The sequence below is a fragment of the Hirundo rustica genome, chromosome 12 (genome assembly GCF_015227805.2).
Source record: "Hirundo rustica isolate bHirRus1 chromosome 12, bHirRus1.pri.v3, whole genome shotgun sequence".
Taxonomy (NCBI): Eukaryota; Metazoa; Chordata; class Aves; order Passeriformes; family Hirundinidae; genus Hirundo; species Hirundo rustica.
Genome location: NC_053461.1, coordinates 6,325,867 through 6,350,168, shown reverse-complemented (window position 1 = coordinate 6,350,168; position 24,302 = coordinate 6,325,867). Strand labels below are relative to the sequence as shown.

The 24,302-nt window shown below is 55.1% G+C and overlaps 1 protein-coding gene across 3 annotated transcripts in view; it reads left to right on the top strand.

Annotated features, from left to right (window-relative positions):
* The window catches only part of RBM6 (RNA binding motif protein 6), a 59,768-nt gene extending 52,364 nt beyond the window's left edge, over positions 1-7,404 (top strand). For all 3 annotated transcript variants that reach the window (XM_040075920.2, XM_040075918.2, XM_040075919.2), the window contains exons 16-23: positions 50-220; positions 1,119-1,208; positions 1,878-1,967; positions 2,594-2,863; positions 3,419-3,493; positions 4,012-4,109; positions 5,320-5,431; positions 7,102-7,404. In XM_040075920.2, the coding sequence (XP_039931854.1) occupies positions 50-220; positions 1,119-1,208; positions 1,878-1,967; positions 2,594-2,863; positions 3,419-3,493; positions 4,012-4,109; positions 5,320-5,431; positions 7,102-7,227 (1,032 nt within the window). In that variant the 3' untranslated portion in view covers positions 7,228-7,404. The remainder of the gene's footprint in view (positions 1-49; positions 221-1,118; positions 1,209-1,877; positions 1,968-2,593; positions 2,864-3,418; positions 3,494-4,011; positions 4,110-5,319; positions 5,432-7,101) is intronic.
* Positions 7,405-24,302: the final 16,898 nt, after the last annotated feature.

The window sequence follows — 24,302 nt, the reverse complement described above, 5'->3', positions numbered from 1 at the left end:
AAAAAGACTGCAGGGGTTGGGCTAAGCCTGCTCCAAATGCCTCTTTCAGAGGGAAGTCACGATAGACCGGGAGCCCTCCTCACCCCCGATGGACAGCAGAAGGCGGCGGCATGAGAGCCAAGAACGGCATGAGAGCCAAGAACGGACAAGTGACAGGAAGGAGCCACACAGCAGGGACAGCAGGGACAAAAAGGACAAAGGGAAAAGTGCTTCTGCTAAGGTAACTCCCTCCAGGCATCAGAAGGACCTGAGGGCAGGAGGCTGAAGGAAGACAGGTTAGAAAATAGAGAGTAATTAGAGGATTCGAAAAGGAAGGGACAGTGAGGGAAGACAATGGGGTCAGCACATGGAAAGGAACATGGTGGTTGTCCAGCCAGGGAGTAAGTTCCTGAAATTTTTCTCTCCTTGCATTAAATCCAGAGCTTCTCATCCCTCCCTTAGGATGAAGGATTCAGATACATCCAGGTAACTGAGACATATTTCACTCGTGCTGCTGAAAGCACCCAACTATTGTGACAGAGACAACAAAAAACTGGCAGAGACATTTAAACACACCAAGTCAGATGATGATGGAGACTCAGCTCTCCCCTAACTGCAGTTTCTGCTCCCCCCAGTCCCAGCACAGTGCCCTTCACTGCTCTTCCCAGTAAGCAAATCCCAGTGTGGAAACTGCTGGTTGGGAGTAGCTGCCTGAAGCCATGTTTGAGCACAGCCCGGGGCTGTGATACTGACAGGGCCTGAGGAATGCCAGCAGTGTTGGTAGAAGTGATTTAGCCACCAATGCAGGAACTTTGTGTTCTTCCTTACCTCTTGGTCTGAATATGCTCAGTGGTGTGACCAGTCCTGGGCAGCTGGGACTTGAGGGCTGTAACTGTCCCTGAGGCTGGTGACAAGCCAGCCAAGGACTCATTGGGGATGGAGGCTTTCAGGGACACTGACCTTGGAGAAGCATGCTCCTGTCTGAATGGAGACTAAAAGCATCTCCAGTAGAAATCATTCTGTCGTCTTTCCCACTTGCCTGTTTTCCATGGGTGCTCAGAAGTGGCTTCCTGGCTGCACTGTGTGCTCTCTGACACCTGTGTTGTTGCTGGCCTAATGCCCAGTCTTGGATTTTTCAGAATGAGCCTGGAGAGGACAGATTCTTTGCAGAAGATGTCTTCAAAAAGCCATTGCCTCCCTCTGTAAAGAAGGATGAGAGCACAGGCCTGGTAAGGTGTTACACTTGTCTTCCTTGGTCAAGTATGAGTAATTCATGAGCCACTAAATTGGAGCCTGTCCAGGGCTCCAACCCAGTTCTCTGTAAAATGTGTGAAAGTGAAGCTTCATCCAAGCCTACTGTCTGTGCTGCTGAGCACACAGCTGAGTGTCACAGGCTCATCATGTTGCAGTGCTGACTGCAGTCTCTGGTGCCCTCTGTCCAGGATAAAGATCCTGGAAACCCCAGTGTGGTGGCTGAGCCTGGCCATATATTGTGCCACAGTCACAGCAGAGAAAATGGATGTTGTCTGGCAGTGGGGGTGGCTTTGAATGTGGTCTTCATGTCCTTTGTGCACACACAGAGGTGCTCAAATGTGACCTGGCCCTGCTTCAGCTCCCTCTCAGGCCTGGCTGGGACCACTGTCAGCATCACAGTGAGACAGTGAGAGTGGGATGGGCTAGGACAGCTTGGTGAGCTGCTACAGCTGTCTCTGAAATCACTAGTATGGATCCAGGAGAGCTCTGGATTCTCCAGAGTGGGAATGTCTCCCACCAAAACCACCACCTCATTTCTGACAACCACCTGGTTTCCTTGGAGGCCTGTTTGAATGAGCGCTTAGTTATTGTGTGCTCAGAGTCCATGCTGTGGCAATCTCAGCACCTGATCTTGACTGTTTCAGACTGAGACTGGAGAGGAGAAGTTCTCTGCAGAAGATGTCTTTAAAAAACCTTTACCTCCTTCTGTGAAAAAGGAAGAGAGTGCAGCCCCAGTAAGTATCTCCATAGGATTGTATTTTAACCTGTTTGAGCCTGGATACGGTTCTAGGGAGGCTCAGCACAGCCTGGCTGCAGCTGTGAGTGCCAGAGGTGCCAGAGATGTTTCTCATGCCAGAGGAGGGAGTGCTGGGGATGGAAGGCAGTTTGTTTTTTAAGTCTGACCTTGTTTGTGGGCTTCTAGCATGGGGAAATTTGGTACCTACGTTTGAGCAGGATTTAAACCAGTCCTAAGGCAGAAAAGTCTTCCAGCCACCTCTAGGCTGAGGAAGACCAAGTCTCACTGATCTCCATTTCTAGAGGAAGTGAGTGACAGCAGCTCGCTGCCAAACAGCCACTGCCTGGGTTGGCTTCTTGTGCTCTCAGGTGTGTGACAAGTTGGAGAAGGCTGGCACCAAAGCACGGCCTGTCTAGAGAGCAGAAGGGCTTCCACCCCGTGGTGTGAAGGGAAAGAAGCCAGCCAGCTCCTCTCTGTTCCCTGCCTGTGCTGCTAGGAGGCAGCTCTGCCTCATGGACTGGAACACAGACAGGAGTCACTGGGAGATGGGCTGGAGGAGCAAAGCCCCGCTGACCTGGCAGTCTTGGTGCTACAAATTGTCACACTTTTCTCCACTTCCCCCAGCCCAAGGTGGTGAACCCTCTGATAGGACTTCTGGGAGAGTATGGAGGAGACAGCGACAATGAAGAGGAGGAGGAAGAGGAGGAGCAGTCCCAGGCTCAGTGGCTGCCGCCTCCCCCGCACCCCCCGGCACCGCGCGAGGAGCAGCCGCGGAAGGCCAAGGTCGATGACAAACTGACTGACTGGAACAAGCTGGCCTGCCTGCTGTGCAGGAGGCAGTTTCCCAACAAGGAGGTGCTCATCAAGCACCAGCAGCTTTCCAACCTGCACAAGGTATGGGGGAGCTGGGGGCTGCTGTTGGCTCGGTGGCTTTGCGAGCTGCACGGAAAATGCAGCGGTTGGGTGGGAAGAGCTGTGCTGAAATTGACACAGAAGCAGGCAAAGTTCCCCCAAAGCTCTGTTCAAGTCATTGTGTGAACTGCTTGTTCCTGCCATGGGGGTGCTGGAACATCAAGGTGTGACTTTGTAAGCTGCAGTGAGATAATTAAGGTTTGGGGAAAGTGGGGTGCTGGCACACACGAGTGTGAGAGCGGTAAGAACTTGGCACGTGCACCCCCATGTTCTGCGCTGCCTTTCAGCTCTTGCTTTTAAGAGAGCCAAGCTGCACATGGGTTAAAATAGGACTGGTTGCCTTCCTTACTGCAGGGAGGAAAAGCTCCAGGCCTCTGTGTGGGAGCTGGTAGTCTGGGCTGCAGGAGAGGCTGCTGTGCCTGGTATAGTGCAGGTACAAGAGCATGCCGCTTTACCTGTGCTCCTTATGGGTGGAGCAGATGACCCTGACAGCTTGTGTTCTCTGCTTGACACTGCCTTCTGTCTTCCTTCTTCCAGCAAAATCTTGAGATTCACATGAAGATTAAACGATCTGAGCAGGAACTGGCGTATTTGGAGAAGAGAGAGCGTGAGGTATGTGGTGGTGAGCAGGCAGCTGCTTGTGCTTCTGCACATGGAGGGGGTGGTCCCAGGAAGACCCTCCACTTATGCACCAGGTATCAGCAGGCATCCACTTAGGCACCAGGCATCAGATGCCTCCCAAAAGTGAACTGTAGGCTCACCCTACCCGGGCACGTGTAGGGAGTTCTGTGACTTCTAAGAGCAGATCTCGTTCCTCACAGAAGGGTCTGAATGTGGTTTTGTTGTCCTGCAAGCCAGCTCTGGGCTACGCGGGACACAATTTTCCATCTAAAAGTGGGGTGTATGGGCTGCTGCTGCCTGGCCAGGGACAGGGGAGCTATAGCTGTCCATTGTTTGGAAAGTCACAGAGTGCAGTAGCTGGAAGGCTGCGACAACATTCAGTGTTTGTGAGTCCCCAGGACAGCCTTCCAGGCAGCTGAGGATGAGATGAGACCTGGGTGCAGAGCAGTCTCCTGCAGTGTTGGATCCTTCATAGCTCCCGTACTCACTTTGCTCTTTCTGTTGTGAAGGGGAGGCATAAAGACAAAGGAAATGACCGGAGAGAGAAATTCCAGCAGATGGATTCACCAGAGGGGAAGCGGCTCAGATATGACCGGGACTCTGAGAGGTAATGGCTGTTGTGGGTTCGATCTCTTTGGGGATGTCGGGATGTGAGCTGCTGGCAGAGCAGGGCTGGGCATTGTCCAGTGGGGTGGATCTGCAAAGTAACAGCCAGCCAGACTGAGACAGGGTCCTCAAAGGGGGAGCCTGTTGTACTGCAGGACAGCTCGTAGAGGTCAGGAAAGGACTGGGGTGGGAACAAGGGGTTAGGGCAGAGCATAGAAAAGCTGCCTGGTGCTGGAGGGGTGAGATAGGGGTCTGAGTGTGTCTGGCTGGACACAGAGAGCGGAATGCAGCCTGTTCCCATCCACCTCGTCCTTAAGGCTCTTGCTGCCCTCCTGTCCTGGCATCTAGCCATTGAAAGAAAGAGCAAAGCTGTATTTCATCTGTTCCCTGACTCAGAGGAACGCTGGGAGCTGTTTCCATCTGATTCAGAGTAGGTGGAGGAAGAAAGTGCGTGCTGTGTGGAGTTCTCGACAGTCCTGCCTGCTGTGAGCTCGCGTGTTCAGTGGGCTGAGGAGCAGCCAGGCATGTGTTGAAGGTGGAACTGGTTATGTGCCTGTTTTCTTCTGGCACGGCACCTCAGAAGGAGACCTTTCCTCTGTGTCTTGCAGCTTAAACATCCACATCTTCTCTTCCCTGTTTGCCTGGATTAGCTGTAGATGAACTAAAACAGTTTGTGTGCAGTGTCACCAGCAGCCAGAAAGTAGAAATTATCTGAAGGAAGAGTCTTTTATGTTGAGAGGTTTTCAAAACCGTGGCTTATTGTTAATGGTCTTGTACGAGTAATGAGGTGGAAGAAAGAGTGTCCAAATCAACACTGCATCTGTTGACCACTGGGAGAAGGGAAAGATCTAACAGAGCAGCAGGGATTAGACTTTGCTTTCTTGCTATTGCTAAGACTTTAATTAAGAAATACAAGTGTAGAAGGCTTCTGGCTTGCTTACACTGTAAATATTTTGGAGTCTGAGCTCATTTCCTGTGCCCTGGCGTATTTCCCACTGAGGTGGGACAAGAAATTTTGCAGTCAGAGGTGTGTGAGCCCTGCACACAGAATCTGCCGTGGTGGTTTCCTTAGGCAGTGTGCTTCTGACAGGAAACTTGGATATCCCTCATGAGAGGCTGAAATGTCAATGAAGGTTCTATTAGAACTAAAAACCCTTGGCATCTGTTTGAAGCATTGCAAGACTGGACAATTGATTCTGGTTCTTTTGCAGCGACTGTGACCCAAGGCTTGACAGTAACAGCAAAGGGAACCGAATGGTGCAGTCTCCAGGGTGGAAGAAGGGCTTTGGCTACAACCAGCAGGGCACAGCATCACCGGTGGAGGTGAGTCTTCCCTGCTTTTCAAAGCACACCACTGTCCTGCAGCCCATAATGTTTCCCAGGACAAGCTGGAGGGAGTTCAAGTCAGGCTGCAAATCTCGGCATCCACTTGATGGAATAATATGTGTGCGCTGATGAACTTTGCAGGCTGGGAGGGGCCACAAGTATGTTGGCTGTAGAACAAGTTTAGAATTTATATGGATCTGGAGGTGTTGAAAATAGAGTAACAGCGAGCAGGAAGGGTGTGAGCATCTCATTAGTGCCTGCTCATAGTCAGGCTGGGGTTTGAACAGGTCACTGTGAGCTGAACTTCCCCTGCGGAGGTGTGAGCATAGCCAAAGCCACAGGGATGGTGCTCTTTGTCTGCTCTGCTTAGCGCTTGTGAGGCTCTTGCTGCCATTGCAGACTCTGGACAGCAGAAGGTAATACCAAGATACAGCACCTGACAAGGAGCAGAGGCCCATCGGCAAAGGATGTCAGGGATAGGCAGGGTCAGGTAGATCCTGCCTTCTGTGACAGGCTGGGCTCTCAGAGGACTTTAATTTACTGCAGAGGCTTTATCATAGAAGCAGCCTGGGGCAGGGTCTGCTCTGCCTTTGCCAGGGCCACATGAGCAGCACAGTGCTCTGGTGACAGGTTCCTGGCTGGCCAGGTGCTGTGGTGTCCGTGCTCTCTGCTGAGGGACGGCCAGCCTGGAGCAGGGCTCACGGGGTGTCATTCAGTCTGCAGTCAAGTAGATCATTAGAGCAAATATTTGAGGCTTCATGACGCATGTTTGCTTGAGCCCATATACATGAGGCAAGAGTCCCTCTTCAGTGCAGACAGCAGGAACTGGCCCCAGCTGCCGCTCAGTCCTCGTGGTGAGGTCCCCCTGCCCATAAAACACGCTTTGCTGAGGGCCAGCTCCACCACCGCACTCTGGGAGGTCTGAGCTCCCATCAGGGCTCCCCATCTGCATGGGAGCTGATGGCAAAGCAGTTGTTCATGCAGTTCATAGAAAGGCCAGAAGACATGTGCTTGCTTTTCACTTCCAAGTCATGCTGGGCAAAGCCACATGACCGTGCCAACCCCACACAACTCTGATCTCTTGGCCCCACCGGTGGGATCTGTGATATTCAGGTAGGTTGGTCTGAAAAGCCAGAGAAACTTCCAGCCTCGGGTGTGCTCTCCTGGGCTAACTGCAGGCATATTTCAGCAAATTATTATTGCTGAATAATGCAGGTGCTGGCTGCCAGCTCCAGTCCTTGAAAACTGGTTAAAATTCCAAGCGAGATACCAGTGCCCATGGGAGCTCTGTTAGAGAGAAAAGCTGAGCTTGTGCCTATGCAGGCGAACTGCAAACAGCTCCCCAGGAGCCCAGCTCTCGCCTGTGCTTTCCTTTGCTCGCTTTCAATCCTGGCTCGCCCCTGGCCGCTGGCGCTGCCTCTTGGCTGCCCACCCTTGGCTGCCCACTCCTCCATGTGTTGCTTGGGGTTTGATTCCCACCGGGCACTTGCTGGCTGCTTTTGTTGCCCACAAAGGGTCTGTAGTTTTTCCCAAACAGCTTTTGAGAAGAACACAAGAGCGCTTGCTCTTCCTCTGCTCGCGGATCCGTGCGGGAGCGGCCAGCAGCCTGGGGAAGCTTTTTATTTATGGGAGGAGAAATCACTGACACGAGCTGTGTGTGTTTGCAGGCAGAAAACAGGAGGAAGGGCCCTGGGCTGGGGGCCCCGGGGAAGCCCCCCAAGAGGCAGTCCAACGAGACCTACCGCGATGCCGTTCGGAGGGTCATGTTTGCCCGCTATAAGGAACTTAAGTGAACGGCGGAGGAACCCCAGATCTGTCTCTCTCCATCTCTGTCTCTTTCTCTCTGTGTCATGTTCTTTTGAAGGTTTGGTCTCTTTTTTTTGTTTTTTTTTTGTTTTTTTTTGTTTCGTTTTTTGAACTGTTACAGGTTTTGCTGCTAGAATTTTTTTAATAAAACGGAAAATTTGTCAGTGCTTGTCTTGTGGCTAAAATGGTGTGTTTTAAAAGCTTTGAAAGATTCCCATCGTGTTTCACTCTCTGCTGATGAGGTCACTGGAAGTTGCAGCTGGGTCAGTGGGACTGGAACAGGTTTGGTGGCTTGGAGACCCTACCAGTGGTGCCACTGTCCTGCAGGCGTGTTTTCTGTCATACCCCTGGTGCCATGGGTCAGGATGGGAGCTGGGAGCAGGAGATGGCCCCAAGGCCTGGGAGGAATTCAGGAGCAGAGGTGTTCTCTGTGGGATTCATCCTGGCAACTGATAAGGTCAATGGGGTTCAATTAACAGCAAGAGCTTAGTGACTTCATTAGTGCTGAGTGTTGTCTGGGTGGAACATTCCACGTGGGGTGGGCTGGATCTGGTGGCAGTGTTGTGTGGGGGACCTTGTGGGGATGTGATCACGCTGGTCCAGGGTGTCAGGGGAGCAGAGGAAAAGCCAGGTAGGTGCTGCTGGCCTGTCCCGGGGAGATGTGGAGGCAGCTCCTGGGCAGGAATTTGTAGCAGGGGCAGTTTGACCAAAGCACAGGAAAGTTTGCGTGTGTGAGCACAGCAGGGGGGCATGGGTGAGTGGCCTGCAGGGATGAAGATGATGCCAATGGCCATGGTTGATGGGAGCAGATCTCATGCCTGATGAGGAGCTGGTACCCACCACCACCTTCCTGTTCACGTGGCAGAGAGCAGGGCCTTGGCACTGCCTTCAAATACCCCAGAGAAGGGAAAGCAGGAGCTGTGGAAGCTGAAGACAGCAGGATTTGGAGGTGAAGAGCCACCTGCAAGAGCTGACAGCTTCCAAAGACCTGTCCAAGCTGTGTTTCCTTGTCTCTGACGGAGGAGCGTGGAGGACTCGTTTGCAGTATCGTGGCCCCTGGTGCTGCACCCAGGGGTGGGGTGGGTGTGCAAGGTGCTGGTGAGGACATGAGGGATGAGGGCCTTCAGTCCTCCTGGGAGCCCCAGGCATGTAAGGGGTGGGTGAGGAAGGTGATGGGCTCCTGGGGATGAACCCCCACTCAGGGAGAAATGGTGGTGGCGTAACAAGCTGGTGCTGTCAATTCTGGAAATGATCCATGCACAAAGGGGGAAGAAGTATGACTGATGGGGCATCATTTTCAGGGAGCAGATTAGAATATTAATCTGGGTGCAGGTTAGTGGCTGCTGCACAGGCTGTCCTGCACCTGAGTGTGTCAGACACCTGGGAATGCCAAAAATGAGCACCCATAGAGCATCATTCCCGAGACAACCAGAGGGAGCCTTCACAGCTGCCAAAAGTGGGAACCCATTAGCTGATTTTATTAATTTGCTGAGTGGGTACATGCATCTTAGTGAAAGCCTGTTAGCGACTGATAATACGTGATTAATTAGAAGATAATAAACCAGATAAATGTAAGAGCAGCTTCCCTTGGACAGATGGACCACACTAAATAATGTATGTTCCTTGGCTTAGTCGTGTGCTTGCTTGCTTCTAGTCTGTGATGTGCGTGTGTGAAAGGAGAGGCAACACATTTTCCTTGCAGGCCCATTGCCAGGGCTTAAGTCAGGAACAGAAGACTTGTGTGAAAATGAGAAAAAAAAAAAAAAAAAAAGTCTACTTGCAGGATCTGTTTTTCTCTCCAATCGAGAGAAATCCTTTTTCTGTCTGTGGTGGTAGATCTACCTCCCATTAGTTGTATTAATCATATGAAAATATTTGGTTGTGTTTGTTCTACTATTCTGATGGTCGTAGTAAACGTTTAGGGGAAATCAGGCGTATCGTTTGTGTCACAAGAGGTCAGAGCAACACAGTGTTACTCCCACAAGCGTGGGATTTCTGGGGATGTAATGTGTGTGGCTTGAGAACGCCTGAACTGTAGGAAGTATCCTGGTGCCAGCCCATGGAAAATCGAAGTATCTATCCAGGGGATACCGACTTAATTCCTCAAAATTCCACCTCCCCAGGGTAACCCAGAGTGAGCCCCTTGTGTATTCCCTTGAAGATGTGTGTGTGTATAGACTGTACATATCTCTCTCCACAAGCATGGCATCTACCCATGCTGTGCACCTGCAGGGGGATATCCAGGATTAGAGCACATGGAGCCGTCTCCTGGGGCTGGGTTGAGGTGACTGGAGTGAGGTTATTCACAAAATGGGACAGACAAATACAGTGAGGAGCTAGAAGCGTTACAAAGCACCAAACCAGAAAACATCATATTCTCTTGGGAAAACAGCAGCATAGTTGGTGATGCAGAAACCCCACCTATGTATCCTTGGTGCCGTGGTTTTGATGTCTTTAATATTTTTTAAAGCATGGTTACCCAAAGCCGTAGCTGAATTGCAGCTGCCTTTACATCTTATAACTCTTTTGCTTTTATTCAGAGATCACTCACCACTACGCTTCTGCTGCGGCTGTGTTCAGCACATTGCCTTGTGTGCCATCCTGTGGTGATTGGGTATGGCTCAAGTTTCAATTTATTTTTATTTTTGGAAAGTCCTAGTAAGAGAATTGGAACAAGTCACAGGGTAAGTCCTGTGAGCAGCTGCTTGGTGTGCAGATGTTACACACAGGAGGAGGGCTGGGTGACCCATAACCAGCACCAAGGCTGGGACGAATGGAACCGTGTGTACAAAAAGCCCAGGGAGAGAAGGCAGAACAAAGGGGTAAAAGGGATTGTTTGATTTAAAAGGAACAGGCAACAGGAGCCTTGGACTGAGAGTGGCACCGAAGGGGAGGTTAAATCCACCACGTAGAGGGTTGGAGGCACTGCTGCCTGGACCCCTGCCCAAGTGAGTGTCGATCTCTGAGCTCTGTCAGTCACACAGGTTGGTATGCAGGAGGCTGCTTCAGACATCTGAGAAGTCCTGGAGCAAGAGCTGCTTTTTTTCCACCTTTCCCAATGCAAAGCAAATAGATAGTCTTAGATTTCCAATATTTATACATATTAATATTGATACAGCAGTGACTCATGCCCTTTTCCATGAAACATATTTATGTAAAGAGCCGGAGCCGCGCTTTGTAAATAGAACAAAGCGGTAAGTTGGGCTGAGGGAAGTGTTTGTAAAAGGGAAGGAGAGAGAGAAGCCAGGGAATGCACTTCCCTCTGCAGCAGTGACCTGCCTCAGGGAGAGAAGGGCTGCTGGAAGGAGGATGAGGCTGGGGGTCACCCCCCAGGTGCCAGATGAATTTGATGAACAGTTTTGCTCATTGCATGTTTTAAGACTCGAGAAACAGGAGTTCAGTGTTCAGAGGAGGTTGTTACTCAGCTCATGCCCCCGTTTTAATGTAGGTTCTCCATTTCCTTATTTATCCATATCCATACAAAGACCATTCTGTTCTTTGTTCCTGCACTGGGGACGTTAACGCTTTCAAATGTCACCAAATATAATCTTTGTGAAGCTGCACTTTAATGGACTTCCTTTTGGTAGCACAAAAGTTCAAAGGAAGATGAATGACACTATAGTCAGTCACACAGTGCCCGGAATAGCCGGGATAAGCATGGACACAAGCCCTTGTCCAAGCTTCATGTGGATTTTTCTTGCCAGCACCTTTTGAAGGGGTTGTGGTCTGGTCAAACTACTGCTGGTGGGTGTGTGGATCTGTGCATGTGCTGCTCTGCCCTTTTTGCAGCCTGGAGGTGGCCAGTCCTGTGCAGCTGTTAAAGTGCACCTCTTTCCCTGTGGAGTGCTGCAAGGAAGCTGGGAATGTGAGCATTGCCCCCGAGGGACAGAGGCCCCGTCCCACACAATGGAAGGATGGGCTGGTCCAGAAAAGGCAGAGGGCTGGAGAACAGCTTGGAGCTCACCCCTGAAGCTGCCCCAGTCATCATCCCACAGGCACTGCTGCGGCTGCAGACACCCAGAGGGCATCTCCCACCCCAGGACATCTCTCTGCCCACCTACAGCCGGATTTCACACTGCCTCATGCTGGGCTCCATCCCCAGGGAAGGAGAGGATCAGCCTGAGGAGATGGAGCTCCTGCCTTGGGGTGGTTTGTCACAACAAGCTGGCGCCAAAGCTGACTGTACCTGCTGTCCAAGGCCCATCCATGAGATGGGGCTGCCCACCTCAGCCTGGGGTCTGGCCACGAGAGAGGCCTGGACCTGCAGCACAGCTTGAGAGAGCACTCAGCACTGAGCGAGCCTTAACGGGAGACCCCAGTGCAGTGGGCAGCAGATGGATGGATGGGGGCTCACCTGAGGCCATTTAGTGTCCTCAGGGCCGCAGCAGGGTTTTGGATAACTCCCTTGGGTCCTTCTATTGCCGGGGCATAGGAGAGGGGCCAAGCAGCTCTCCTGCAAAGACGGGAAAGTCCCTTTTCCCCAAAGTTCTCTTGGGCTGTGCCTGATCCATTAATTTGGCTCTGGGGTGCATTCTGAAATCCATCTCACAACTTTTGGACTTTGTCCTGGAGCAGCTCAGGAGAGGTCTGGCTTGGGCCAGTATCAACCAGATTCCTTTCAGATGAAACCAAAGCCAATATGCTCCAGGAATGCACCTCATGCTCCCCAGCCACTGATGGGCGTTCAGGCTGCAGGATCAGCCCAGAGCCTGTCTGGAGCTAAAAAAGCACCTTGTAAATCACAGAATCATTTAGACTGGAAAAGACCTCTAAGATCACTGAGCCCAGCTGTTAACAGAGCCAAGCCTAACACTAAACCATGCCCCCAAATGCCACTTCTACATGATTTTTAAATCCCTCCAGGGATGGTGACTCCACCACTTCTGGGAAGAGCCTGTTCCAATGCCTGACAATCCTTTCAGCGAATAAATCCTTCCTAATATCCCATCTAAGCCTTCTCTGGCAAAACTTGAGGCCATTTCCTCTTGTCTTGATTAAACCACGACACCTTTGTTGCCTGAAGGAAGAACCTGGACTCCTCTCCCCCAGCTCCAACCTGCTGCCAGGGAGTTGTAGAGAGCAATAAAAAACGCCTTGTACCCCCTTTTCTCCAGGCTGAGCCCCCCCAGTTCCCCCAACCCCTTCTCATCAGACCGTGCTCCCAGCTCCATTGCCCTTCTCCGGACATTCTCCAGCCCCTCTTGTAGCGAGGGGCCCAAAACCAAACACGGGATTCAGGGGGAAATCCACAGTTGATACATCAGGTCCTTGGATACCTGTGCCTGCTCCTGCTGTGCCGTGCTCGTGCATTGGGGCCTAAATCGTCCCGGATTTTTCTTCCCACCACATTCCTCTGGAGCCGCTCATGGCCCAGAGCTTTCCTCTCAACCCCTGATGCCCGTGTCCAGCAGCCTCTCCTCCACCGCGCTGCTCCTCGGCTTCCCACAGCCTCGGCTCCACAGCCGGGGCGCCGCAGCCGGTGCCTCCCTGTCCCGTCCATGAGGTGGCCCGGAGCGGGGATGGAACTTGCGGGGAGCAGCTGAATTTTCCCCGCGGCTCCAGGGAAGGCCGGCGGCTGCGGCCGCGCCAATGGCACCGCTAGATGGCAATTGCGGTGCGCGCACGGAGGGGACGGAGCGGAGGGAGGATTCCCGCAGCCGGGATGAGGGGCTGCCCCCGGCTCTGCTCCCCACCTCCGGCTCCTCCTGCCGCCTCCAGCCTCCAGGTGCTCTGGCTTCACCGGGAGAAGGCGCCGGGGCCGCTGGACGGGCGGCAGGGTGGGCATCGCCGCTGGGATCCCGCTGGCCGGTGAGTAATGAGCGATGGGTTTAATTGTTCCTAAGCCTGGGCAGCCCGGGCTGCTCCGGGCCGTGGCTCGCTCCTCGGGAGAGCTGCCCGGGGCGGCATTCCCGGTGGGAGCCGGGCTTAATCAGCCTCGAGTTCGTCTGCTTTCACTGTCAGCTTCGTTATGTTTTACAGCTTCGGGCAGAGCAACTCGTGGGTGACTGGTCTTGTACCCAGCTCACTCTGCTGCTCTGTTTGCCCTAGCATGCCATGAAAAGTTCTACCAATCTTTATAGAATCCTGGGATGGTTTGAGTTGGAAGGGACCCTAAAGATTACTTTTTTTCTGATCCACTGGCACCATCTTCTACTTTTGTGTTGTGTCTTTTGATGCTGTAACTTGGGTCCCGGGAGGTTTCATGCTTTTTTACTACGCTGAAGCTGCTTCCAGAGCTTTTCCAGGTTTTGCTAGGGTTTCTTGGCTTCAATGCTCTGCTTTGTTGCTGAGGTTTAACAGCCCAGAAACCCACACTGGGGTAATTGTCATTAGCCCATGGTGGGGGCTTTGCCACTGCTCAGAGATAACTTTGTCAGATTTCTCTTTCCTCGCCAGGTAGATATCAATCTTTTGCCTCCAAAACAGCTGTGACATTCTTGATCTAAGGAGAAAAAAAAACCCACCCTCTCTGATCAGTGAGAGAATTGTCCTCTGCTTGGGCTTTATAAAATCTGTTGGGACAGGGAAATTCATTTCTTCAACCCCCTCTGCCATGCCTCAGCTCTCAGAAACCCGGGTCAAATGATTCAGCAGGCAGAAAAGAAACAGAGCCGGAGAAATGCTGAGTGCTCTCCAAAGGAGTCCCTTAACTAATGATCCTTCTGCTTGGAAACACCACAGATCTTGGGTCGGGAGCCTCGCACGCCCAAGTGTCCTGGGAGGGATGGGTGGGTGTTTCGGTACGAGGGGCTGAAACCCAGGCTGAGGGAGGAAGAAGGCTGAATTTGGTTGTGTCCAGAAACAAATAACAAAATTCTTAAAGAACTAAAATTAAGACAAAGAAGGTTATTTCTTTCTTTCTGTCCTTGAAATAAGACCACCCTCAGCATGAATCAGAGCTCCTGAGTGTGTGGCAGCCCTAGGAGGCAGCCAGGCCATGGGATGCATTGCTGACTGGAAATCAGCTCCAGTGAGCCTGCCCTCGGTTACAAAGTTTATTGCCTTTAAGGAACCACTGCATTGATCCAGCTGCTGAGCACTGTCAGGAAAACACTGCTAAACTGGAAAGCAGCATTTTTTTCTGCAGCCGTGTGCCCAGGGGAAGGGGGAAGTGCTGCAGGACCTGGTCCCAGAACCGCAGCCGTCCCTCACACGTTCCGGCCACGTGCCCCATGCACAGCCATGGGGAGCTTTCCCTTCCCCAAGGGGAGCGTGTCCCAGCTTTCTGCTGACCACTCCTCGCTCAGCCTTCAAAGGGAGGGGGTCAGACAGCCCTGACGGGTCACCGGCTTGACACGATGGGCTGCTGGAACAGATAGATTACTCCTGCTGAGTTAACGGTACTGAAAGTGACAGAAACACAAACAGCCCAGTGATTAATGAGCTGGGGATGGGGAAGTCAATCTGAAAGCCAGGGCAGAGATATCAGCCCTATAAGAAATATGGGAAGAATTTACCCCTAATCTAATCTCACTGAATTCCACAAGCGTGTAAAACAGGGATCATTTGCTGCAGATTCTTAGGTTGAGAATTAAACAGGAAACCCCCAAGGATGTGAGATGTTCTCCCAAATACCATCATGCCTGTGCACGGAGGCTGGAGAGCGGCTGCCACAGTCTGAGCCATCTCATCTGGCTGGACAAGAGGTGATGCCCAGGCTGCGGTGCTGCCAGCAGCAGCATCCAGCTCCAGGACAGGGAGCTGGGGCCAAGTCTGGGGTCCTTGGCAGCTCTTGCTCTTTGCCAAACCCAGCCCGAGCCAGCAGGGCTGGCAGAGGTTCCAGAGGGGGCTTCTGCTGCTTCGCTCTCTGCCGTGCTCCTCTGACACCCTCTCAGGGGCTGTTTACAGCAAGCGTGAAGATTTATAGTAAATTTTGGCTCCCACACTCTTGGAGCTGCCTCTTCCTCCAAGTCTTGTCTCTCCCCACTCCTTCTGGGATTACAGGGAGAGGTGGCTCAGAGAGCACAGGGCCGATAGATCCTTACAGGCGCTCGCTGACATGGTTACAAACCTGCAGAGACACAGGGATCAGCCAGCTGTCACCTCCTGGCACGGGGGGCAGCCAGGAATGGCTTTTGGATGGGAAATAGGGGCACACCCAGCCTCACCTGTCCTTTTTGAGGAGCTCCCTATTTGCAGGAGGTCAGATTAGGGGATCTTGCTCCCCACTGCTTGGAGCAGGAGGCAAGGAGTGCAGTGGGAGCAGGGAGAGAGGATGAAAACAGCGTTACCTGCCCTGGACTGGGTCTCCATCTTTGGTCCCCTCCGGTCCTTGCAGGTCACCTGAGGCCTCCCTGCTCCTGCCCCGCTCACAGGGGCTGGCTGTACCTTCCCCAGCACATTTAACCTGGGGGAACTGCAGCACAGGATGGTGAAATGACCTGTGTAAGTGTCAGGGCTGGACTCACAGCACAGGGGACCTAGTCATTCTCCCTCCCTAAAGGCTGGATTCTCCCAGATCACAGCCATAAACCCCCAGCATCTCCTTGCAGGTAGATGCTGTGAATGACAGATTTTCCGTGATACCCAGAAGGGAGCACTCAATACTCCTGGCAGAGATAAACCTTTATTGTTCCAGTGTAGTCTCTGTAGGGCGTCTGGGCTCTGCCTCGTCTGTGCTCAGCCATTCCTGATGTCCCTGCCGCTCCACTGTACCTGCAGCCATGCCAAACCCGTGCTCCAGACCAGCACAACCCCTCTCCACCGTCAGCATGACACGGCAGGGAGCACAACTGTTGCCAGCATCAGCCCCCGCTGACTTGGGAGCCTGAGCAGGATCTGGTTTCCCTGGAAGGACACCGTTCACAAGCCCTCAGCCGTGTGGGGTTATTGTTCTGCTCTCGTGTCCTGGCCAGCTGCCATTTATTGTGAGCAGGAACTCCCCTGCTTCTCCCACCGTCGAGTCCAGATTTATTTCCCCCTTTTCTAGGAGGAGACCACTGATGTCAGCTAACTTGGCCTGAGCTCTTTGTAGTGTGGAAAGGAAAACGAGGGCTTTCGGTTTCAGTCTGCCCCTTGCTTGTCCTCTGAGGGGAGAGCTGGCGTTCCCCCGCGGGCGGGCGGTGACACGGTGACAGCTGTGCCACCGTGTGCAAGGGGCCAGGCTCAGGGCTGCGCTGTGCTCTGAGAGGATGAGCTGCTCTTCGGGGGAAGATGAGACACTCGGGGTCAATCCCTGCCCTGCAATGCTTCCCATTTGGCCATGAGCAAGTCACATAGTCCACCTGTGCCTCAGCTCCACACCGGAGTCATGAGAGCCACGGTGGCCTTCCACGGAGGAACCCAGGGCAGATGAGTCCACGGGGGCAGAGAGGCCCTCGCAGGAGGTCGGCATTGGGCAGGAGGACACTGTAGGTGGTGCTGCGTGCTTCTGACCCTCTGGAGGGACTGGCCCAGGGGCTGTGTTGGGAGGGGGTAGCCCCACTTGTGTCCGTGCTCCGGGCTGGCTTCTCCCTGCGTTTGCAGGGCAGGGAAATGGCAGAAAGCAGGAGAGCTTTGGAGCGTCCTGCTGCGGCTGCCCTGGGTCCCTCGCAGCCCCTCCCAGCCGCTCTGCACCCTCAGCTCCGCCTGGAACCCACCTGGGATGAGTGACCTGGGGAGAGCCGGCTGGGGTGAGCGGCCCGGAGCCCATCCCCGCGTCCCTGCAGGTCACCGACCCCGGGAAACAGCCGGCACAGAAGCTGCGGCCGTGGTGCAGGGAGCTCCCCGGGCCGAGACGCTGGAGGGGGCTGGCAGGGCTGGCAGGGCTGACAGGGCTGGCAGAGTTGGCAGGGCTGGCAGGGCTGGCAGGGCTGACGGGGCTGGCAGGGCTGGCAGGGCTAGCAGGGCTGGCAGGGCTGGCAGGGCTGGCAGGGCTGGCAGGGCTGGCAGGGCTGACAGGGCTGACAGGGCTGGCAGGGCTGACAAGGCTGGCAGAGTTGGCAGGGCTGGCAGGGCTGGCAGGGCTGACAGGGCTGGCAGGGCTGACAGGGCTGACGGGGCTGGCAGGGCTGGCAGGGCTGGCAGGGCTGGCAGGGCTGACGGGGCTGGCAGGGCTGGCAGAGTTGGCAGGGCTGGCAGGGCTGGCAGGGCTAGCAGGGCTGACAGGGCTAGCAGGGCTGACAGGGCTAGCAGGGCTGGCAGCGCTGGCAGGGCTGGCAGGGCTGGCAGGGCTGAGAGGGCTGGCAGGGCTGAGAGGGCTGGCAGGGCTGACAGGGTTGGCAGGGCTGGCAGGGCTGGCAGGGCTGGCAGGGCTGACAGGGCTGGCAGGGCTGGCAGGGCTGACAGGGCTGGCAGGGCTGGCAGGGCTGGCAGGGCTGGCAGAGTTGGCAGGGCTGGCAGGGCTGACAGGGCTGGCAGGGCTGAGAGGGCTGGCAGCGCCCCGGGAGCCCGGCGGAGCCCATCCCCGGTCCCGCGACAGCCCTCGGGGAGACAGCCGGAGCAGCTCTGCGGGGCTTGCGAGCCACAGCCTTAGCCGGCACCCCAGGCTGTAATTCCTGAGTAACCCAGCCAAGAGGCTCTGAGAAGAAGCAGATAACAGGTCAGGCACCCTCCATCCTCATTAAAATACTTTCTCCGGAGGAGCCCCCCACGCCTGCCCAGCCCGTTCCAGTTAGCGCAGCGGCCAAGAGCGCGGGGAGCCGGGCTCCCGCTGATGAAAAGAAAACACTGCAGAGCTTCCAAGCGTCGGGGGAGGCGGCTGGGACAGCCAGCGGCCCCGGGAGGGCGACCGGCAGCCGTGTCGCTGGCTGGCAGTGGTGAAGTGCCGCAAGAGCAGGGTCACCGAGCAGCAGAGCAGGTGTTTCACGGCCAGCTCCTGCCTGGAATGAGGAGACGTGGCAAAGCTAAAAGCTCTCAGAGAGGTGCCGAGCACCCGTCCGATAGGTTTGGAGGTGGGAAGCAATAATCCCAAAGTGAATGAAGAAAATCCATGTTGCAGATCCTGAGGGTTTGCTGCAGAAAGTTTTGGCATCTTCAGTATTGACGATGGAGGGAGAGATGGGAAGACTGACTGGTGATCAGAATTCATTTTTTACTGTGATTTCCAAATGCTTATGTACTATCCTAGGAAGGCTAGTCATTTTTACTACAACAATTAGGTTAAACATCACACAGACAAACTTAGACCTTTTACATCTCTTGCTTGCAGAAGTTGATTCAATCTTCTTTTCCTGTCACCAACCTTGACCCAATCTTCCTGTAATCTTCAAAGAGGTGCCAAGGCACCTTGGTAATCAAACTGACTTTGCTAATTAAATCCACAGTACCCTCTGTCCTCCGTACCCCAATATCTCCCACACTTCAGGAAGCAATCAGTGCTGTCTTGGGAGTGCAGGGAAAGGCTGCAGCCTGCCCAGGGAATAGGAATTCTTTTCCCAGGGCTAGCTCTCCCTGGAGACACCCCTGGGGATGGAGCTGTCCCTCCCAGCCGTTGAGTCTCTGCAGGAATTCTTTGCAGGGGTCCCACCAGGACCCCAGCCAAACCCAGAACCTCTTTCCCAGAGGCCACCAAAGGAGCAGCAGCCTGTGGCACTGGGTTCCAGCTGGTGTTTCCTGCATTAAAACCCCGGGTGTCACTCAGTGCTCCTCCCAGCAGAGCCTTTACAGCCAGTCCATGGCAAGGAGCGTGGGCAAAGCCGTCCCTTGCTGGAGCCCCTGCTGATTCCAGGCCTTGGAGCCCCTGCCAGGTTTTAGCACATGTGAGATTCGCCCAGGCTGAGCCTGGAAAATCTGAAGCCCAGAGAACAACTCCGGCGTGGGGCAGGGCTCCCGAGGCTCCCCAGGGCTGTGCTGAGTGTCAGGCCATGTGGCAGACAGGTGACAAGAGTGGGTTTCAGCACTGGAGTATAAATGACCCTGAGGAATTCAGGGCTGCCTCTGGGGACCCCCGAGGCTTTGGGGACCTGGCCTGGCGGCTCAGCAGGCAGTACACAGCCTCTTGTGTGCCTTATTTGGGTACTTTATCACAGCATTAAAGCGTGGCAAACCCCCTCCAAACATGAAGTGTCTCTTCTGAGGGGAGACTGCAGGAGTTGGGCCTGTTTAGTCTAGGGAAGAGAAGACTGAGAGGGAATCTCATTACTGCACATAAATATCTCAAAGGTGGGTGCCAAGAGGATGGTGCCAGACTCTCTCTCTTCAGCGGTGCTCAGCAACAGGAGAAAAGGCCAGGAAGCAAAACACAAGAACTTTCACCTCAACATGAGAAAGAACTTCTTTACATTGAGGGTAGTGGAGTACTGGAACAGTTCCCCAGGGGTGTTGTGTGGAGCTTCCCTCTCTGGAGATATTCCAAACCCACCTGGACTCATTCCTGTGTGACCTGGTCCAGCTGATCCTGCCTTGACATGGGGCTGGAGTGGATGATCTCCAGAGGCTCCTTCCAACCCCAACAATTCAGTTATTCTGTGAAAGAAATTTAAACTTCTCAATTGCACTAGAAGGCAAATTGGGGATTTGGTATGCCAAGTCAGCCCAGACTCTCTCACACCAAGTTAACCCACACTTGTCCCACCTCCACTTTGTCCATGGAGGAACTCAATCCTCTATGAATTTACTCTTCCCCTGGTGTCCCAGAGTGGTTTGCCCACTCCAGAAGCCCTGGGGTGGTCAACAGGACCGTGGCACTGCTCTGTGCTGGAAGCTGCCTGTGCTCTGGCAGCATTTGAGGTGAGAGCAGACCTGCAAGGTGCAATAAATGCTGCATCTCCATTCAGCTTTCTCTGCACACTGGACTTGCTGCCTTTCCAGGGCTGGATGCCCTTGGGGTGAGCTCAGAAGAGGAACAGTGGAGGTCCCATTCAAGCAGCACATTCAGGAACACCTAAAAGCCCTGCAGGGGCTGAAAGCAGGGGCTGATCCAGCCCTTCACCGTGCCTGTCACTGTGCACTGAGACAAGCCCACTGCTGGGCCACCTTCCCAAGAGCCCAAGATGCCCAAGAGCCAGGCCAGGTCAGGCTTTTCCTTTCAGTGGCAAGGGAAAGGTAGGGACTGAGCCAGCAGCCTCTCGAGAAAGGGATTAGCAGGATGTTAAGGGAAGCCAGCTCCTTATCCCTTCATAAACAGTTATTAATACCCTGGCCAGCCTCAGGCTTGGCAATTCCCCATTCGCTCTCAGAGGATGTGGTCCCGACTGGAGCGTGCCTGAAGCTACTGGAACTTCAGGGAGACAAACACTGCTAGAGGAAATGCTGTGCTCTTGTTCTGAGGTGCCTCTGCTACCACCCAGATCCCGGGGCTGTCCCTGCCCGTTGCCATTGTCACCCGGCCTGGCAGCGGTGACGTCCCAAGGGTTTGCAGTGTGCCAGCAGCAGCTGGGAGCCTTCATCCCCACGCGTGGTGCTCGGCACGCTCCAGCAGCGTTGTCTGGCAAGGAAGGGGCTGGGGCTGACTGCAGCCAGGGGAACCTCTGGAGGCTGCAGAGGAGGGGATGTCCCTGCTGGACAGGATCCTGCTGGCCCCTGGATGTGGGATTGCAGAGATGTGGCTGAACCCGGAGCAGCCTCATCCTTCCGCTGCTGCCCACCGATGCCTTCAGCCGACCCCCCCAAGAATCTGCTCCCCTCCGTCTCTGCGGGTCTGTGCGGGCACATGTGACCTTGTCACTGAGGGTTTCACTGGCACCCCGACACTTCCCCGGGCACACCGTGGCGCCGCGATGCCACCCAGGCTCTGGAGCTCGCTTTTGCCGTCCCAGCTTTGATGTCGTGGAGCGGGACCATCGCGTCCTCCTCCCACAAATCACTCGGCACCACAGGCTCCCTCCGGGATTGGCTCTGCCCCAGCCCGGCAGCTCAGCGGGAAGGCAGGGAGGGCTCGCCCTTGTGCCTTTGTCCTTCCCCTGGAGAAAGGCGACAGCTGCCTCTCCCTGCAGCTGCCAGGGCATCCATCATCCCGGGATGGAGAGGGACAAGCACAGCCCCGGCCGGAGCAGGGAGGCTCTGTCCCTGCGGGCAGGGAGGGGGCAGGCGGTGATTTAGGGAGAGGGACAGCTGCGGGCAGGGGTGCCGAGGCACAGGGCCAGCGGCTCCGGCTGTGCACGCTCCCCCCACGCGTGGCTCCGCGTTCCCACGGCGCGGAGCATGCGGCGGGCACGCAGTGACCGCAGGTGTGTGCGCAGGCACCCGGGCTGGCTCCACCGCACCTCCTGCCCTGCCTTCGCCCCTCAGCTCCCTCGCCGGGGTGTGACTCCTTCGTCCCGGCTCCCCAAAAGTGGCGGAGTGGGAATCACCCACACCAGGGCTTGTGCCGGGAGAGGCAGGGCAGCCTCAGAAGCGTGGGGCTCGGGTCTGGGAGCCGAGGTTTGGGTGTTTGGGAACCTCCAGCCCCATGGAGCGGGTCTTGGCTCCGTGAGGCTCCCCCGTCTCCCCGGGAGTTGTCCCAGCGCTTCTGTCCCCACGCGGGGACGATCCCTGCGGGATGGATGCTGGCAAGGGGTTCAGCACCTCTCCTCCCCCCGCTCCTCTCCCCTGAGGTCCCGCAGCTGCTGGGGGCCGGCATTTCGCCTCCCGCCCCTGCCGTGTAACTGGAGAAGGCAGCGGCTGCCAGCGGCGCGTGGGGATTATCCGGGATGCGATCGGGGCTGCGGAATCGGGGGAGCACAGGGCAGCGCCGCAGCCCGCGCTGCGGGATCGCCGGGGAGCTGCGGCCAGCACGCTCATCCCTCTCAGAGATAACCCACGGCCTGATAAACACACTGCCAGGGCCCTTCCCCCTCTGGAACTCGGGCTGGGTTGAACTGTTCACGGCTGGGTTGAACTGTTCACGGCGTTGCGACACAAAGGAGTTGTCAGGAGGAAATTGGTGCTTTCACGGATAAATGATTCCCTCCCGTAGCCACGTCTCAAACAGAGGGGTCTTTTCTCGGGGCTGCTCACTCTCTGGCAAGGCTTTCCAGGGGATTTGGTGTGACAGCCCAGAGCCTCCGACCTGCTGGACGGTTCTGTGAAGAGCTCGATGCAGCCTTACAGTGATTAAAGGGAGCTTATAAAAATGAGGGAGAGCGACTTTCTACACAGTCAGATAGTGATAGGGCAAGGGGGAAATGGTTTCCAACTAAAGGAGGAGAGATTTAGATTAAATGTTAAGAAAAAATCTTTACTGTGGAGGTGGTGGGGCCCTGGCACAGGTTGCCCAGAGAAGTGGTGGATGCCCCATTCCTGGAAATGTTCACAGCCAGGTTGGAGGGACTCTGAGCAACCTGACCCAGTGGGTGGCATCCCTGCCTGTGATCATCTGGAACAAGATGAGCTTTAAGGTCCCTTCCAACCCAAACCATGCTGTGATTCTGTCACTTCTGCAGATCTCCAGTAGAAAGGGAGGGAGGGAGGGAGGTGGGGAGGACAAAGGGAAGCCGCTGGGACCAGGGCACCTGGTGGACTGCTGGCAGACTCAGCCCAGCACCGTGGTGTCACCGCCTGTGCCACCTCACTCCTGGTGACTGCCAGCCCCCAAAACAAAGCTGTCATCTCCCGAGTCCTCCCCTTCGGGTCCTGTTGTGCCTGGAGTACGAAATGTTAACCACCTCCCCTTCTCTAGGCAGCCCATCCTCATCAGCACCTCCCTCTCCAAGCCGAGATGGAAAGAGTTGCGGCTCTGGACAGTTGATTATTTAAAGCTGTCGGGAGTGTTTAATTTAACCCTGGATTCAGCATTCCCAGCTTGTTTCCATCCACCAGGCACCCGAGTTCCCCCTCTCTGTGTAAACTCTGTCGAGCTCCTCGCCTCCAGATCAGTTTCCCCGTGTCCCTGAGCTGACTGGCACTGCCAGGGATGTCCTTGTGGGCACAAGTGGCTCAGGGGGCTGTGCTAGGACTGTAGCTGGGTGTCAGGAGGTGGATGTGCCTCACCACTGCCTGGGCATGATGAGAGGGAGCCCCTAAATATTTCTGAAAGGATTACACCCATGGGAAGTGTTTCTTACCGGAGGTTACTCGCTGGCAACTTTTTTCTTTCCTTATCTGCTGCAAAATCCTTGCTTTCCTCTGCCTGTGCCCAGCTCTGCCAGGACTCTGGGATCCTCCTGGGCATGGCTGTGGCTCCTGCTGCCATCAGCCCTGCCTTTGGCATTCCCAAGGGAGAGGATGGAGCGCCGGTGAAACCGAGCTGTGCACGGGAGCGCGTGCCTGTCCCTAAAGTTCACCGTGTGTGAACGTGTCCCGAGGCAGCAGCAGTGCCCTGCCTGCCATCTGCAGAATCCCAGCCTGCCCCGGCATCCCCTGGCTCATGAAAGATTCCTCCAAGTCTGCCTTAGCCCAAAGTCAAGCCTAGCACAGACCCGGCTCCATTTATAGAAACCTTCAATTAGAGGACAGCATTTTCCCAGGTCCTGCAGCAACACAACACACTTTGGCAAAGGGGAAAAAAAAAAATCCCTGTCAAACCCAAGCCCCGTCCTTGTGCTGACCCTTGGGACAGCAGTGCTCGCTCAGGGGGTGGCTGTGAGTCCACAGGACAGCTCTGGGAGAGCGCTGCGGGTGCTGAGCAAAGGAAGAGCTGAGGTGCAGCTTTGTCGCTGCTGCCTGCTGGGGAGGTGTTTGTGGGAGCAAGGGCGGCACTGCCTGGGAGTCCCCGTGTGGCTGAGGGGTTCCTAACAGAGAACCCCACCCTTCACAGTCCAGGAGCAGTTTGAACCCGGCTAAACCCATCGTGCTTACGGGGTGTTTTTTTCCCCTCCCTAGGCAATGGTTGATGTGTGGAAGGGCTGGCTGGGTGGAGAGAGCAGCCCCAAACTAAAGAGAGACAGAGCACAGCACAGCCACCACCCTGAGGTCACATCCATGTCCCAGCTTGGTGCCAGGTCTCCTGGGGAAGGACCTGGAGCAGCAGCAGGTTGTGCTGAGATCCAGGCAGTAGTGAAGTCAGGGAAGGGGCAAGAAAGGAGCTACACCCCAGCCTGAGGGGCTGCACCCCATCCCAACCACAGCTCGCTGAGGGAGGCAGAGAAAGCCCAACCCCACCAGCCCAAAACCACCTCCCCAGGCAGAACTGAGCACTCCTCATGCAAGGCAGTTGGAAAGACTTGGCTCCACCATCCCTCCCACAGCCCATCCCTGGGATGGCAGGAATCCCCTGCTCCTTATG